The sequence below is a fragment of the Battus philenor genome, unplaced genomic scaffold (assembly GCF_028537555.1).
Source record: "Battus philenor isolate CCGP_79_NKW_IND1 unplaced genomic scaffold, ilBatPhil1.0.hap1 SCAF_13, whole genome shotgun sequence".
NCBI lineage: Eukaryota > Metazoa > Arthropoda > Insecta > Lepidoptera > Papilionidae > Battus > Battus philenor.
The window spans coordinates 5,784,175-5,800,323 of record NW_027181675.1 but is presented as its reverse complement, the minus strand read 5'-3'; the positions used below and the strand labels follow the sequence as shown (position 1 = coordinate 5,800,323).

Sequence of the window (16,149 nt, the reverse complement as noted above, 5' to 3'; positions counted from 1 at the left end):
CATAAAATAAATATATCTATAAAATAAAATCACAGTTTTATTTACGTTTGGCGATTGCATTAGTATTAAAAACACTTAAATTTAGTTTAGTATTGTATAACGTTACATTACTATTGGATGCAGGCTGCTTTTAACCGGTCTTTTTGAAAATCCCTGAAGGATACTATAGCCTAGCCTACTATAGCCTAGTCCTATAGCTGAAACGATGATGAAATCACAAGCTTACAAATTTGAAATAGAAACCTGATTATTATATACATTATGCCGCCAATTTATGATGGACGTCTAATGGATGAAGTGACCATAGCGATGACGCTTCATATAAAATAATCGATCCATTATTAACAATATTAATTATGATTAACACGTACATATTATTTGTAAATAATAAAAAAATTCATTTCGTCAACATCTAACCGTAGCAGCTTTTCTTGTTATAAATAAATTCCATTATTTTTTGTAAAGGATTATATTGATGTTAATTTAACTTTGTAATGTACGAAGATTATTTTTCTCAACAGTTATCAAAGCTCTGTAAAGCGTGTAGGAGGAAAAAGAACGGCTCCGAAGTATCCGTGGTGAGTGAAAGGAACAGCGTAGACTGCGGTTCAGGTCGGAGAGACTATGTATAAAGTGTCGGACAATGTTAGCGGGTGTCGCAATAGACTGATAGTGATAACAGTATTACTAGCACATTGCGCGGATTCATTGAAATCAGTGAACAAAATTAATGAACATATAAAGTATATATAGTGCGGTAGAACTTTATTTATTTTTATATATTAAACTAAGTAATAATTTGTTTCTCTTATTTAAATTTAATTAAAATTTTCTCGTAGTATTACAAATTTATATTTGATTTTAATGTAAAGACAGTTTGTTTTAAACTATTTCAATGCAACAAATTCGAATGTATTAAAATTGTATATTATTTCATTTATTACTTTATTAATGATCGTTGTATTATTAACATAAATATAGGCCAATGTAAGTAGTAGATAAATAATTACGAATGTAATCACAAACAAGTGTACTTCATGATATCGACATTATATCGGTTATGTAATTCCTTCGCAATGATTATTCCTGTGATAGCGCCTTAAAGTTATTATTTATATTGCAAATAATTTATATTAACAAATGCCTTGCAGCTCCTTTGATAAGTTTACTACTTGGTTAAAATATTATTTTGCAAATTTTCAGCTGAAATTTATATTTTTACAAAATGTTAAATGTAATTTATTTAAAAGTTTTTATCTGTTTATGTTCTTTTAAATTGTTGCAAGATTGAATGATTATTATTTTAAGGTAACAAAAATTTCAATGAGAAAATTTCAACTTTTGTAATAACTTTCCTTCGAGTGAAAAGAACAAAGTATTTATCCAACGCCGAACAAACGCAATTGATTTAATATTAAATAAATAGAGTATTTACATTCCTAACATATTTTGTTTTATACCGAAAAAATGTTTTCTATATTTGTTTAAATGCATTTAATATGTACAATTAGTGTAGAAACCTGTTTTGTTCACACATTTTTTTATTTTATTTGCATAATATTTATGTTTACGTTTTATATTAAATGTTCATAACTTTCACATAACATATTTTGGTATAATATATGATTGTTTAAATTTTCATTAACAGTTTTGACATTTAAAAACATTATGTTTTATATACACGAAACTTGGCGATTGGTTAATTATTTCTAAAGTGTGTAAAAACATGTTTATATAAACGTTACTGGAAATAATAATACGTAGCCTATAGTAAATTATATATGAAAAAGATTGGGTTTTGTCCCATTTGTTTATTGTTTAATTTCTAATGCTTTGAGAAATAAAATACGAAGATAATTAAAATCATCAACTTTTCGCTTTTTTCTGCCATAAAGGTAAAATGTAAAAGAATTAAATGTCTCAGAAGGCCAACATTCGATTGACTTTCGACTGGATTTAAAACCATCACCTTGGCCCTGATCACAATTGGTTCATGCTTGCTCTCGATAAGCAAAGCCGGAGCTAGCTGTTCCCGTATATGGTTGTTAAAAGTTTAGTGTAAGAAAGCATATTTTTATAATGTACTCAGACGGTCGACCAATGCGAATGGTTCTAATGTAAACCTAATGTAAACATTTATAATTTTATATACGACAATGTAGTGCCATATGTAAATTATAGAGAATTATATGGTGCATCTTGTTTCCTTTGTTAATGCTAGTCATAATCGTGTAATTAATAAATGTTGTAATTATATATGAGTTACTAATTTATTTTAATTATTTCATGTTAACTACCTTAATGTTTATGGTTGCAAATAGGTATATAAACATTACACTTTTTTGGTTACTGATAAATAGGACGGATACTTGCGATCGTGGGTCTCGAGTTCGATTCCCGGGATATAATCTTATATAGGATTGCAAATGCTCCCAAATAAGTTTGCAGAGGCTGGGCAGCAGCGTCCTCTGCGTACCACATGCCACTACGATCTTCAATCCGAATGCGATTATATTATCTCCCATAGATATCTCTGGGAGAAGCTTATGCCTTGCAGTGGGCATCTATGGGCAGAAACGACTTATTAGAAATGAAATTTTTATGATAGATTGCTTAAAATAGCAAAGGATTTTTTTAAAACCACTTCATGCATACATAAGCATTATTTTAGATATCTTTGATTTCTTCTTGTATATTTTGAATAGTTGAATTTGTTATATTTTAAATTGTTTACAAGAAATCAGATGACAATTTCGGCGAAAACTTTATCCAAAATTAAGAGCTCCAAGACAATAATTAGATTTGTAAATTAATAAAGTAATTATGAGTTTAGAGTCTTCTTTATTTTTCTGTTAAGAAATGATTATGTAAACAAAATTATATAAATTCTACTGGACGTGTCGAGTTTTAATTGACATTATTATGAACACAATCATATAGTTATTGCGTGCGACATAACTTGTTAAATGTTGAAGTGGAATTTTTAAGTGATAAAATGATGTATATTTGTCTATTTTGCAAAACATGACGTTAAATAAAGAAGCTTTATATATAATGGATGTTTTATTTACAACACATATTGAAAAATCGACTGGGAAACGACTTAAACGTGTTTATTTATGATGTATTATTCGACAATTTAAAATATCTTAAAATGTCTATTTGACAATCAATATGACTATGATTACTTAATATTATACATTTTAAATAAGATCTTGCCTAGGAGATCTATGCCCAGCTGTGGACGTCATACAGCTATGAATACGGCACGGCATTGAATATCAATTATGCTTAAGAATAATATATGAAAACGTATTTTTTTCCTGCATTATTCTTAAAGTGACCGAAAAGTTTATAAGGGGTTAAATATGCTGAAAATGGGTAAAAACTTTATTTTTCATCTCTAGACTTCTACACAAATATGTGATGTTCTTTAATTAAAAGTTAAATTTTAATTTAAATTTAATAAATTTCCGGAATGTTATTATAATATATACAATAAGCATTGCCAATTTTCATTAAAAATTACCAACTGTTGTGTTTCGAGCCAGTTCTACTCAGCAGATTACTATTTTGAGCTGGTGGAAGCTTCCTCATGGAATGACTACATTGACCTTTATGTAATGTTTAAAATTCTTATCGAATTAAAAGTGTGTGTAAGCATTAATTCGAATAAAGATGTTTTAAATTTGATAATAAAGTTAATTCTGTACATGAAACAAAAAATTTATTGTTCTGACAGTTCCATAAATTTTCTTGAATTAGAAGGTGGAAATAAATTGAAAATGCTGTGACCTACTAAATGGGAACATAATAGGGTAGTCACGGACTTTCCATTGACACTATACTGAAGAAACCGAGTGCAAGTGTACGTGATTTATCTCTTTATTGCCTTTCAATCCTTTCGCCGCATTGATTCCTTTCACAAAGTCTCTGCAACAATACTAACATGAATAATAGAAATGTTTTAGTTATTATGTAATACACACGAAAATAAAGAAATTATTTAGAATCTTATTATGGACACGTATATGAAACACTATAAAGTCTTCGACGATGTCTTCCAGACCGGACTCATTTCTATTTTCAAAAACATTAAAATATGTAGTACTAATAGAACTCACTGTTCCATGGAAATAGACATACGTAAAGCCTTGTAAACGATATAACTATGTGTATTGTATGGAATAGGTTCGAAAGGTATAACAGCGAAATATATCTTTAACCTGCTGAAAACTTTGGGTCTAGTTAGAGCGAATGAAGCAAATATGCGATCTAAGGCCGCAGGTTCGTTTCTCGGAATAAAATCTTATAAAATTCACACTTTATGCATTAATTACAAAGATTTGCCTCTGCTCATAAGTTTCCAGAGAATGGGCAGCAGTCTTCTGCATACGATAATACTACACAGCGATCGCCAACCCAAAAGTTGAAGCTACGTCGTCAACGACAAGTGAATTTTTTAGCTTAGATAGAGAGAGGAGTCTGGTTTGGTGAAGGTGAGGAAGAGGCTAAGAGGCCTTTTTTAACCAGTTACGCGAGTTATCTAGGTAGATATCACCAATAGAAGAGTAATACATAAAAACAGTAGCGTGTGTAAATATTTCGATTTAAAGTCGTCATTGCCAGTAGAAAACTGAGATTAGATAAACAGAGGATGGCGGACCGTTTAATTTTTTTATTTAAAAACGATTAGCAAAAAAATGTACACGATACAGACAAACATTACGATACAACACACAATACAATTTAACGACGTTGTATTAAATATATTGATGACGACATATACAATAATTCATTACAAAAATTCATATATTTCTTCTTTGAAAACTTAACTTTTCAATGAAAACAATGAGACGAACGAATTGTTTAAACTTTTTATATATATTTTATGTATAACCGCGAACTTAATACCGAAGGCATTCCATACCAGACTCTACCTTCTTTTAACCGTTTGGGAGGTGCAAAGATAAATTAGTAAAGGTAAGTGAAACAAGTTAATATCATAAAAGACGAAAAATGAAATAAAAAGTGACATAAAATTGAAAGGGAAAAAAATCATTCAAAATACCTTAGAAAAATAAATATTAAAACAATACAATAATATAATTAAATAAGTCGTATGAATAGATATAATAAATATAATCAAGGTGATTAGACTTTAAGAAGTTGTTCTTATATAGTCAATAAAAATAATATATTTTGTAATATATTAAACGTTAGTTTACATTTTCCTCGTCTAATCTTGTTTGCCATTTTATGTTTTTCTCAGAATACGCATTGTAAATGTTTTGTTAATTGTCATTTTATTCTTGTAATTCGTTGTAATATATTATTTAGGATTTAAATATAGATAATAAAAGTATATAGGAAGCAGAAAAAATATACCATGACTACAAACTATAAATTATGACGAAACTAAAAATTATGCATTTCTAAAATGTTAATTATCTATATTATAACACATGCGTACACACAATAACAACACGTGCGTACTTGCATGCCTATGCATGTATATACCTACATACATTAGCTCCCACTAACCTACACAAGCCGGTAGACGCAGAGTGGGTAAGCTCCCCTCTAGGTGAACCGCTGTACCCTACCTACACGGTTATAGTTCTCCGCGTGTAGACGTCTTTGTCGTAACTGAGGTACGATCCCTTATTATCCCGATTAAAATTCTTAGTCCGTGGACCTCTGTTTCCAGGGGCTCGATTTCGATGAAGCTGTACAAAGCCTAGACCGGCTAGCAGCACAAAATCAAATAACAAAATAATAGCTACATAATTAAGGTAGCAGGGGCAGTATAAAACCAGTCATCATAGCAATCTTTGGGGGCGGCCTATGCCATGCAGTTGGTGTCTATCGGCTAATTTGGTGATGATGATGAAGCTCGCAAATAACTGGCCAATGATGCTTTTAATGTAACACACATTCTTAGGTGTAAGAATTGTTTGTACCCATCAGTATTGTCCTCAAGTTCAATCTTACCTTCGGTAACTGAATTCTTGAAGGTATCAAAAGCATTCACAAGTATATATATAATGAAAGGTCATGGGAGAGTATGCAAAGAAGATAAAAACAGGTTGGATAAACAAATAAAAACCATAAAGAAACCAACTGTGATAGACTATTAAATCGATAAAGAACTGTGATATAGTACTAAGAATATTAAGTTAACAAAAAGTACAAAATAAATAAAAACGTACAATTTAATATAAATACATAATAGATAGGAAGATAAAAAGGTAAAAATAAAGTAATACAGAAAAAGCAATACCTGTAAAATTCGGTAAGGGAAGACGACGAAAATGAAGTGAGGTATGACCGGAATAAAGAAAAAAAGAAATGAAAGAATATGCGAGGAATAAAAGGAGAAAAATAATAGAAATTAAGATGGAATTATATAAATAAAATGAGATAAATAGAAAGAAATTATTATTGTTATAATAACTCTGTGTATCCAAGGCAGAGAAAGGACGAGAGGCACCAAAACGGGGTGCCATTTAATAAAAAAGAGTGGAACACACGGATGGATCACAAACAAAGCGTTGCGATAAACATTCAACTACAAGTTAGACAGTCAATTGTTAAGGTCGTCAAAAACGCTGTTTGCAGGCATATATTTCCTACCGGGCTTATGTGGATTTTTTCGTGGGAGGCCAGTGTTCGATAGTGAATGTTCTACGGCAGAGACGATGATAATGATTAGCTTATATAATAATTTTACTAAATATTGTATTAAAACCTATATTACCAATTAACATGTTAATTTCATTAAGTATTTTGTTACTATAATTTTATTACTTACGGTTTAGCAGTTAAAACGTTTCCATATTGTATGTGATAAGACAGCGAAATTGAAGCCTATGAAATGTTGCTACGCTTAAAACGTATTCCGTGTATTCGTTTGAACTGTGACAGCGCCCCTAACAGTTGACGAGGGTTGTCATAAGTCTTCCCTCTGTACGCAATGCAATGACGTTATCTGGTAACCACTTCGGAATAAAAGTGAATCAATTTGTAATAGATTTGCGGTGGTTTCAATCTGTTACTTAGTTATTATAGTCACATTTTTTTGAGTGCTTTATTAATTTTATTTCTATTATTATTATTCTGTTGTTCAGTCCTGGGTTGTCTCGTTGTTCAAAGTGAGGACCCTGGTCTAGCACAGGAGTCAGTCATTCATTTGTCAAAAAGAATTAAACATGAACATATAATAAAAAAGAGAGTTATATTTTTTTAGTTTTTCATTCCACTTTCAAATTTTAACATTTATTAGATGATGATTGGAAAATTCTAAATTTAAAATGTCTTTGTTCAAGTAGGCATTTACGTAAGTTTTTGAATCTCCGGTTATTTAAACAATATAAGCAGTAAGCTACCATCGTCTCTGTGCTCTGATCTGTTGAGAAGAGCCGGTGAGAAACTCAACAGCTGCTCTTTTAAATAAAATTTTCAGGTGTACATTATAACATCAATCATGTAAATGGGTCAACAAATCAAGTTCCATCAACTGAAACTAGAATAATAAGATATATTTAATGATAATTTTAATTCTAGATTTAAAACAAAGAAATGGATGATCGAATTAATTTGTGGAACTTTATTACATTATTTTGGAGACGAAATGTCGTTACGAGTTTATTTTTATTTTTAGAGTTTATTAAGTGTCTGTTGACTATCACTATTCGTTAAATAAGACTTAAAATTATGCCGGATAATTAACATGTTATTAAAATATATTGCAAAGAAAGCGAATACCAATTTCTTTAAAAAATCTCTCAGGGAAAGCTTTTAAGCAATAAATAGCCCGTACAGCTCTTGTCTGTAAAATAAATTTAGAATTAATACCGACAGCACTGCTCTTTGAAATAAAAGATGAAATAAAAGATTTAAATAAAAATATTTTTTAAAGTTGATCATTCACGATGTTCTTTAAATTTAAGGATTTGATAGGGATGAAACCTATTTGAGTCATTTCATTAAATAAATCAAAGGTAAAAAAACGTTATAAGGTGCTATAACGATTTAACTTATTCTTATGAAGCTTTATTGTTCTGTAAATAGATATTTTTAATATTTGCCCTTTTCTTGTCGAAAATTACAGATTGCATATTTCATTTCTGCTGTAAAAATTTTTTAACCTTTAACTGATGACATTATTTTTTAATACTGGATGATTTATAAGCATTCTCTACAGTCCATTTAGATCGCAAGGTGCCGTGATCACCAGCTGGTACATACATGTCAAGATAAATACGAAGTAAGAGTAAAATGGTCGCTTATGTTAGGTCCTATAAGAAGGTTCAAAGCTACCAAGAGAGCAATAGAGATGGCTGGGAGTTTCGCTGCGACATGGAATTAAAACTCAGGAAATCCGTCGAGAAACTAAAGTCATGGACGTATATATACGGACGTATATATGTACATATATATACTCGTATATATATATATATACATAGCTCGAAGAACTTCTCGTCTGAAGTAGCACTGGGTGGGGCACATAGGTTTTCGAGTGAGTTCGACCATTCGGTGGACCGACGACATAGTTAAGGTCGCGGGAAATCGCTGGATGCGGGCGGAAGTACAGCATATCATATCATTTGTCAGAATATGATAGGATTACCTAACTTATATATGAACGTCTCGTGTTAACTTTGTTTTCTATTTGAATTCGAAGAAGTTTAAAAATGTTAGTTTCACTAATACTATTTTAAATTTATTTAAGATTGGTTTTTCTATTCATAGCTGTTTCTTCATTATTAAATATCTTGTATACCTTGAAATGCCTTGACAAAATTGATGACTGGTTCTTTATATGCTATTTTATCCTCTACTTTCCTCAGGGCAATAGTAGCAAGAAGTCCAGTTATAAAAAAGACAAGAAAAGCGTGTAGGTGATTATCCTAGCGATCTGTCATTATTTAATAAAAATTTTGAAAAAGTGTTCTTTTATGTTATTGTATTATCGATGGTAGCAACATTTAGTGAAAAAAAAAGTCTATAAAATCTTTCTGCGAGTTATTGACCAATGACATATAAATTTTTCTGTTGTGATAAAATAAACTCACGTGACAATTGTATATATATATTTTTATTTCTTCATTCACTTGTTTTCCCTAATTGACGATGTATTTTTATGATTAAATTAGGAGTGCTTCAGATTGTCGCATAACTTCTAAATTTAATATAATTTTAATTACATTTATAAAATTTTAGCAGTGACATAATAAGCCATATATATTTAAAAATGTCTTGCCATGCTAGTTAACTAATAGCTATTTATAGTGGTTGGAATACCGTAGACTCACATCTTAATTCAAAGTTATTTATTTTTTAGTATACAACACAAATAACCTTGGTTTATAGTTAAGTTAATAAAAGTTCATATTTAATAAAAAATCGACAGTTAAAATAGTTTTGTATGATGTTAAATAGTAGATAGTAAAAAAAACACTGGTTATAGCAATGGAAATAAGTGAAATAGGACAAGTTTCGCTGCTCGCCCGCTGTCATTTAAGTGTAAAATGGTAATGCATATCGAGGCATGAATAAGCGACACAAAGCAATGACTTGTAGAATGTATGGCCGGTTTTTTATTGGATGAATTAAATTAAAAACGTGTCCTAAAATAGCAAAATGCGAGTTCATTATTCGCAAACTCACGCACGGGCAGCTTGTAGCACCTCTTCAAAAATGTTGCAGGCGCTTCGCTGAGCGGAATTTTGCTTTTAATTAAGGAATTTGATGCTCCGCTCAGGAGCGTTTGTGTTGTTGGAAAAACTGTTGTCGCCGAAACAAACTTCTCTCCCTTTTGTTCGTATGTAACTTTCACGGAACTCTGAAATACGTGTTACCATACGAATATCTCTTTTCCTTGATGTTACTATTGTGTGGATAAATGATCAAGACGTCTTTATTTATTTTATATGTTGAAATATCTTTAATCGTTAGTATAATTACAGATTGTGTTTACATTGTATATATTAAATTTTTATGTTTACACGTTTCGTTTTTATGATCGGATTTATGTCATTATAATTTTTATTATGGTGTAACGATGATTGGTAAGCACTAAGTTTTAGAGCTTGGAGCATCGGCGAAAAGTGGCCAGTTTATTGGTGTTTTATATAATACATTTTGGACATTGTGCTTTAGACTTACATTAATTAATTTCCCCATTTATTTTCTTCCATCAGACATTATAGAAGAAAGACACTAAAAACTATAACTATTGTCTTTACCGGCAATCTATATATTAAATATTTTTTTTCTTTTATTCTTATCAAGCCTTTTATTCACATACAAATTTTATAGTGTATTATTAATTTAATTTTTCTGTTCCGTTTTTACGCCTACAATTTATGTTGTCAAAATAACTTTTTTTATATTTAAAGTAAATAAGACCGTAATATTGTACTGTTCTACTATTTTTAGATATTGTATTCAGTGATTGAGGCTATTAGATAAGGAAAAACGTCTCTAATTGACTTATGAGAAATTACGGTACTTCAATTTGCTTCTAATAATGTGAAACTTTTATAATTTTATTACTATAAAATAGAAATTGTTTAACATACACACGTGTCACACATTTACACATGTGTCTTAAATAATTCGTTATACATGTAAAAGATTTAAAGTGTAAATATATATTTAATTTACTGTTAGTTAATATATGGTTTACCTTTTGAAAAAATCAATGGTTTCCGAAATAATAAATATCGTCATGCGCAAAAAGCGTTTTCAAAATTCGGATTATTACATGTTAAATTTAATTATTTTTTTACTAACAGACTACTATCAAAATCTTTTGACCTCACGCATTCTCATAGTAAAAAATAGTCGAAGTAACAAATTTTAGAGTCGTTATACACAATGATTAATAATAAGTTTTAATGCATTGAAATTTTTTGATGATAAATGCATTCACTTCTATAAAGATTTCACACGTATAACCAGTCACTATATATTGTTATACCATCTTATAATATTGTTACTTACATTTAAATATTTTCATTTATTACATAATATATACATAACTAATTTAAAACATCGAAGCATCAATAAGAATGCTGATTATTTTATGTAAACAACCTCCAGCAGTGAGTCTGATTGCCATTGTCTCCGAGTCGTCAGTTAATTGACTGTAATTGTTGTTTTAAATCACCGAGCAACAACAATTTGTTGTCACGACAGATCCGCATCAGGTAAAGCACTGAACAGGTAATTTGTGCCGGATTTCACAAGAGCCTACTTACATCGAAAGGACAACTTAATTGGCGTGTCACATAAATAATGATAAAATACGGGCATCATACGCATAGATGCGCTATCAACATTCACAAGACGTATTCCCACTTTAATCATAATCAAAAAAATAATTTGACAGAGGTTAAACGGGACAAGGTTTTTGTTAAAAAATTTGGTCACGTACGCACGTCATATAACCAACTTTCAGCACGTGAGATTTATACTTATTCTGCTTTTAAAATAACAAATACATATATATTAAGGTATTATTTAATTTCTTTACAATATTTTATTTAGTTTTGCAAACTTATTGACTGAAAATTTAGGACATTTAAAAAAAGCTCAAGCATAGCGGACAGAAACGACATTGTTCGGAAGTCGCCGGAAGACGCTGAATGCTATCTGGTTTCAACCAGTCCTTTTGAAAATCTCTAGAGGAAACTAATGTTCAGCAGTGGACTATTACGGCTCGTGTGAAGGTGATAATAAAAAGAAGAAATAAACTCGTTTTATAAAGTAGTTACTTACGAAAGTCAACAAATGAAAATAATATATATAAAAAACATTCTCTTGAACAGAAATGGTCACAGAAATGACATTTAACGTTTAATATTTGATAATGTTTTTTACACGATATCATTCTGTTATAGTAGCAGCCCGTAATATAACTTTTTATTTATCTATATTATTTTCTACTTTAGCCCATTTATAATTATCGCTTAAAGAACATGTCAACTTTGATTATATAACAAATACAAAAGTAATAGGATAAACAAAAACAATATACTTTAACAATGCTATTATGCCTATAGTTTCAGTAATCATTTGTGTACGTGAAGTCAAAAATTCTAGAACAGTCCTAAATGTAATAATGGTCTCATTAAAATTAAAATAAACCATAACGTGATGCAAATATAATAATAATATAATAATCGCTTGTTGATCTGGGAAGAACCCACAATTATTTCACAGATATTCTTAATACATTAGTTAAAGTAATTCATTCCCAGGCTGTTAAATCACGATGGAGATGGATCCCATATTTAATCAAGCTATCCGGACTCGTGGTAAAGCATTTACGACAGCATTGAATTCGTTCACGCGTTTTGGTACCTAAAATTAGATGTTTACATAGTTCAGTAATTCAACTAGCTTTAGAGTTTGATTAGAAGTAAGTCCTTAGGCTTTTAAATCGACAAAAATCTCTTGATTATTTTGATACAACGCGACTTTTCAATAGCGGAATGCCGCTCTGTAATCACTTTTTTAAATGAATACCAAAAATTAACTGGTTACTTCGAACTTATTCGTAAATAGCATTAAAACATTCACCTATAATACTAAACTTATAACTTATATGCCTGTTTAAGTAACAATAATTTCGTTCTATTTTTTACATGAGAAACTTATTTGGTTAAACGAACGCCTACTCTAACTTTTAGTAAAGTGCGTATTTAATACGTGCAGCGGCTTATCTCAGTGATGTGGTGAGATATCGATGTACACTCCCAACAAGAAGCTTCTTTAACTAAGGATCTGATAAGATGCACCTACACAACTCGCCTCAGCCCCTTTGTGAAGCATACATAAAGTGAATCTGCTTGTAACTGATATTGCTTTTGTTTTACTTTGTAAAGAATAAGAAGAATTTTCAGTATTAATTATTACATTTACATATTAATTATAATTCCATAGTATTTAAAATAGAATAATGTTATTATAAATGATGATAAGTTGTGGGAAGTCGCAGGACAAAATTGTACGGCGATCTTTGGAAGGAGGTTTATGTATTCGAAAGTATCCCAGACCACTTAACGCTCAGAACTTGATGGACCTTAAACTTCTGGAGTAGCGAACTCGAATTGGCAAACCCGACCGCCCACAAGGTGGACAAACCATCATGTAGTGGTCGGCCGATGACGCTGGATGCAGAACGCTTACGGTCCTGTTGAAAATATAAATGAGAACTGTGACCAGCAGGATGGCTGAAATGAAGATGATAATAATAAAAAAATGTGGTTTTGGTTAGGAGCAATTTTTTTTAGGAAAACGATCTTCAGATAATCTGGAAAATAAAGCAAGCACAGAACAAGCACATAATTAGACAAGTAGATTACTATTTAGGCTACATACTTGTCGAACGAGTTCAACAGGCTAGTAAAATGTTACTATTTGTCTCTGCAGTATGTTGCACACTACTATATATATATATATATATATATTTATACGTATATATATATATATTTATATATATATATATTTATATATATATATTTATATATATATATTTATAATGTACATATGTATATAGTAATTTATTTAATGTATGTACATTCTATTCCAAGAAGGCGCCTTGTACTATGAGACCGCCCTTTGTAGTTCATCATTCGTGTATTTTTTTACATTTCTTGTGTGATTTACGACGAACAGTACTACATAGTACAAGTAATTAAAAAGAGGCTCTTCAACAATTGAAAATAAATGTTCTAAAATAAAAAAATAACAAAAATTAATTAATTAGGATTTACTCCGAAACTGCGAGACTTCGTGTAATGGATTCTTATAAGCGGAAATTAATAACAAGGTAATAATGAACCAAATATTCCTTTGTAAATATACTTATTTGTCATGGTAGTTTAATACATTAGTTAAATATTAACGATTATCGTTAATTATGAACGTTAAGCATTTAAGTAAACCTTCGTAACATGTATAATGTTATCACGTAACGTAACACTTGTTAAGGAAATATAAACAAAACCTAATCAAACAGTTCTGGAGACAACTTTATGTATGTGCGGTGGCGATACGCGCCGAAGCCAGTTTTGAACAAATATACATTTGACTTGTTCGTAAACATTTCGCCGAAATCAGCTATTAACTATATTTTTTATTATACTAATAAAACTATGTGGATATGTTATGATCACCTATTGCTTATTCATGCCTTAGGCAATGAGTTAAATAGTAAAATAATATACACTAAGTTCATAGTAGCTAAAGTTACTTTACGATTTTGTTCTATGCCCATAATGAAATCCACTAAAAAAAAATTAAAATCAGAGGGTCGAGATATCGAATTTTTGTAATCAATAACTTAATGACATTTATGTATTTTATTCGGTTGTAATAAAAATTGACTAGGATTGATACTAAGCGATGACGAGGTCTAAGATGGTATATGCTTGCTTGGAACTCGTAAGTTATTATGAAAGCAAGAGAAAAAAAGGATATACATCCTTTTTAGGTTATATTTGTTCTCCTTCATGGAAGAAGGCGGAGGTCAGTTTTTTGGAGAAAGCTAGGTAAGGTAATAAAAGATAACAAAACCCAATTATCCTTGGAAGTATAAAGTAAAATATATATTTTACAAAATTAATGAGAAATAAGATGTAAAAATAAAAGAAAATAAAAACTATAAGCAAAATTGTTATAATAATGACAAAAAAAAATGGAAATTTAAAAAATTATAGAAAAGATGAACGGTAAAATGATGAATCATTCTGTTAAGGAAAAAAGAGGGACTAGTGAAAGATATTCAGGCAGTTAAAAGAAAAGTGATGAAATAATAAGAAAATAGTGAATATATTATTTAGTAAAAAACTGTTTCTATGAACCTAAGACAGGGGTTGTGCGAAAGGTATCCAATAACGGTGGCCATTATAAAAAATGTTATAGCTGAAAACAACGACGCCGGTAAGTTGTTGAATTCCGTGGCCGTTCGCGTTATAAAAGTAGTAACAAAACGCTTTGTGCGATTTGATGGGATTTCAACCGTGTCGGATGTCGTACGTCCGTTAAGTTTGGATGGGTTCTCTGAGTACCTTCACCGGTTTAAGCTCAAGGAAGACCCCTCGTGCTTCTGTGAACCGGGCGTAGGCCAGACCAGGGCTCATTTTATGACCAACTGTCATGCGTTCGGAGGACTCCGAGTCGGCTCCGAATGCCGGTTAGGCACTAAAATCTGCGAGGACGCTATAGCCTCGCTTGTCGAGAATGATGAGATGCGACCAGAGTTTCTTAGGCTATGTTAAAAGATTATGATAAACGTTATAAAACGAAATCAATAATCTAGGAAAAACTAAAAAAAATAAAACGAATTTAAGCAAAATAATAAGTATATAAATAAATTTTGAAACAAAAAAAAGGAAAAATTGTGAAACTGAAGAACGAGGTGATGGATGAAAGGCATCGAATAACAGATGAAGTGTAGAATGTAAGATCTTAAGATGCATGGAAGAAGAGCGCAAAACTTTAAAATATAAGTGATATAATTATTAAAAATAAATAAAAGTCTCTAACCCATAAATAAGCTAACTTTTTATTTCGTAAATTTAAGTAGAAATGTTTCCTCATTATTTCTAATGTTTATCTCATTATTTAAATTATAAGAATTTATCAAGGACCTTTATTAGGGTCGACATGCGGGTTTGCCGGTGCTATGTACCTTTTTCAACAAAATGATGTCGATCGTTTTTCTTTGTTTAGTCATACGTATAGATAAAATATATATAAATAACGAATGCTATTTACTTTTCTAGTTGCCAAATTATGGGAATAAATAAAGTTAGTAAATATGTTAAAAAAAATCATAAAAGAAAATTGTCAAATTGTTTGTGTGAAGTCAAAAACGTCTATAAAATGAACTGCAGTGAAGTCACATCATTAATCTTTTATTTCTAATATTAAAAAAGTTACCCGAGCAAAATTTATCTTTTCTCATTGTCTAAGGTATTTGTTGTTAGAAAACAACTTAAAATCGTGAACTACATCACGTAGCTTTTTAAAGACATTTGAAATATCTTGGTTACTATCGTCGGTGTAAATTATGATAATACTAATGGTATGCTGAGTAATCGGTACAAGAATATGTCGAAATCAGAGAAAATA

At 30.3% G+C, this 16,149-nt stretch overlaps 1 protein-coding gene across 1 annotated transcript in view; it reads left to right on the top strand.

Moving 5' to 3' along the window:
* The window catches only part of LOC137933300 (G-protein coupled receptor Mth2-like), a 71,409-nt gene extending 70,629 nt beyond the window's left edge, over nucleotides 1-780 (top strand). The window contains exon 10 of the mRNA XM_068777196.1: nucleotides 522-780. Coding sequence (XP_068633297.1) covers nucleotides 522-632 — 111 coding nt within the window. The 3' untranslated portion in view covers nucleotides 633-780. The remainder of the gene's footprint in view (nucleotides 1-521) is intronic.
* Nucleotides 781-16,149: the final 15,369 nt, after the last annotated feature.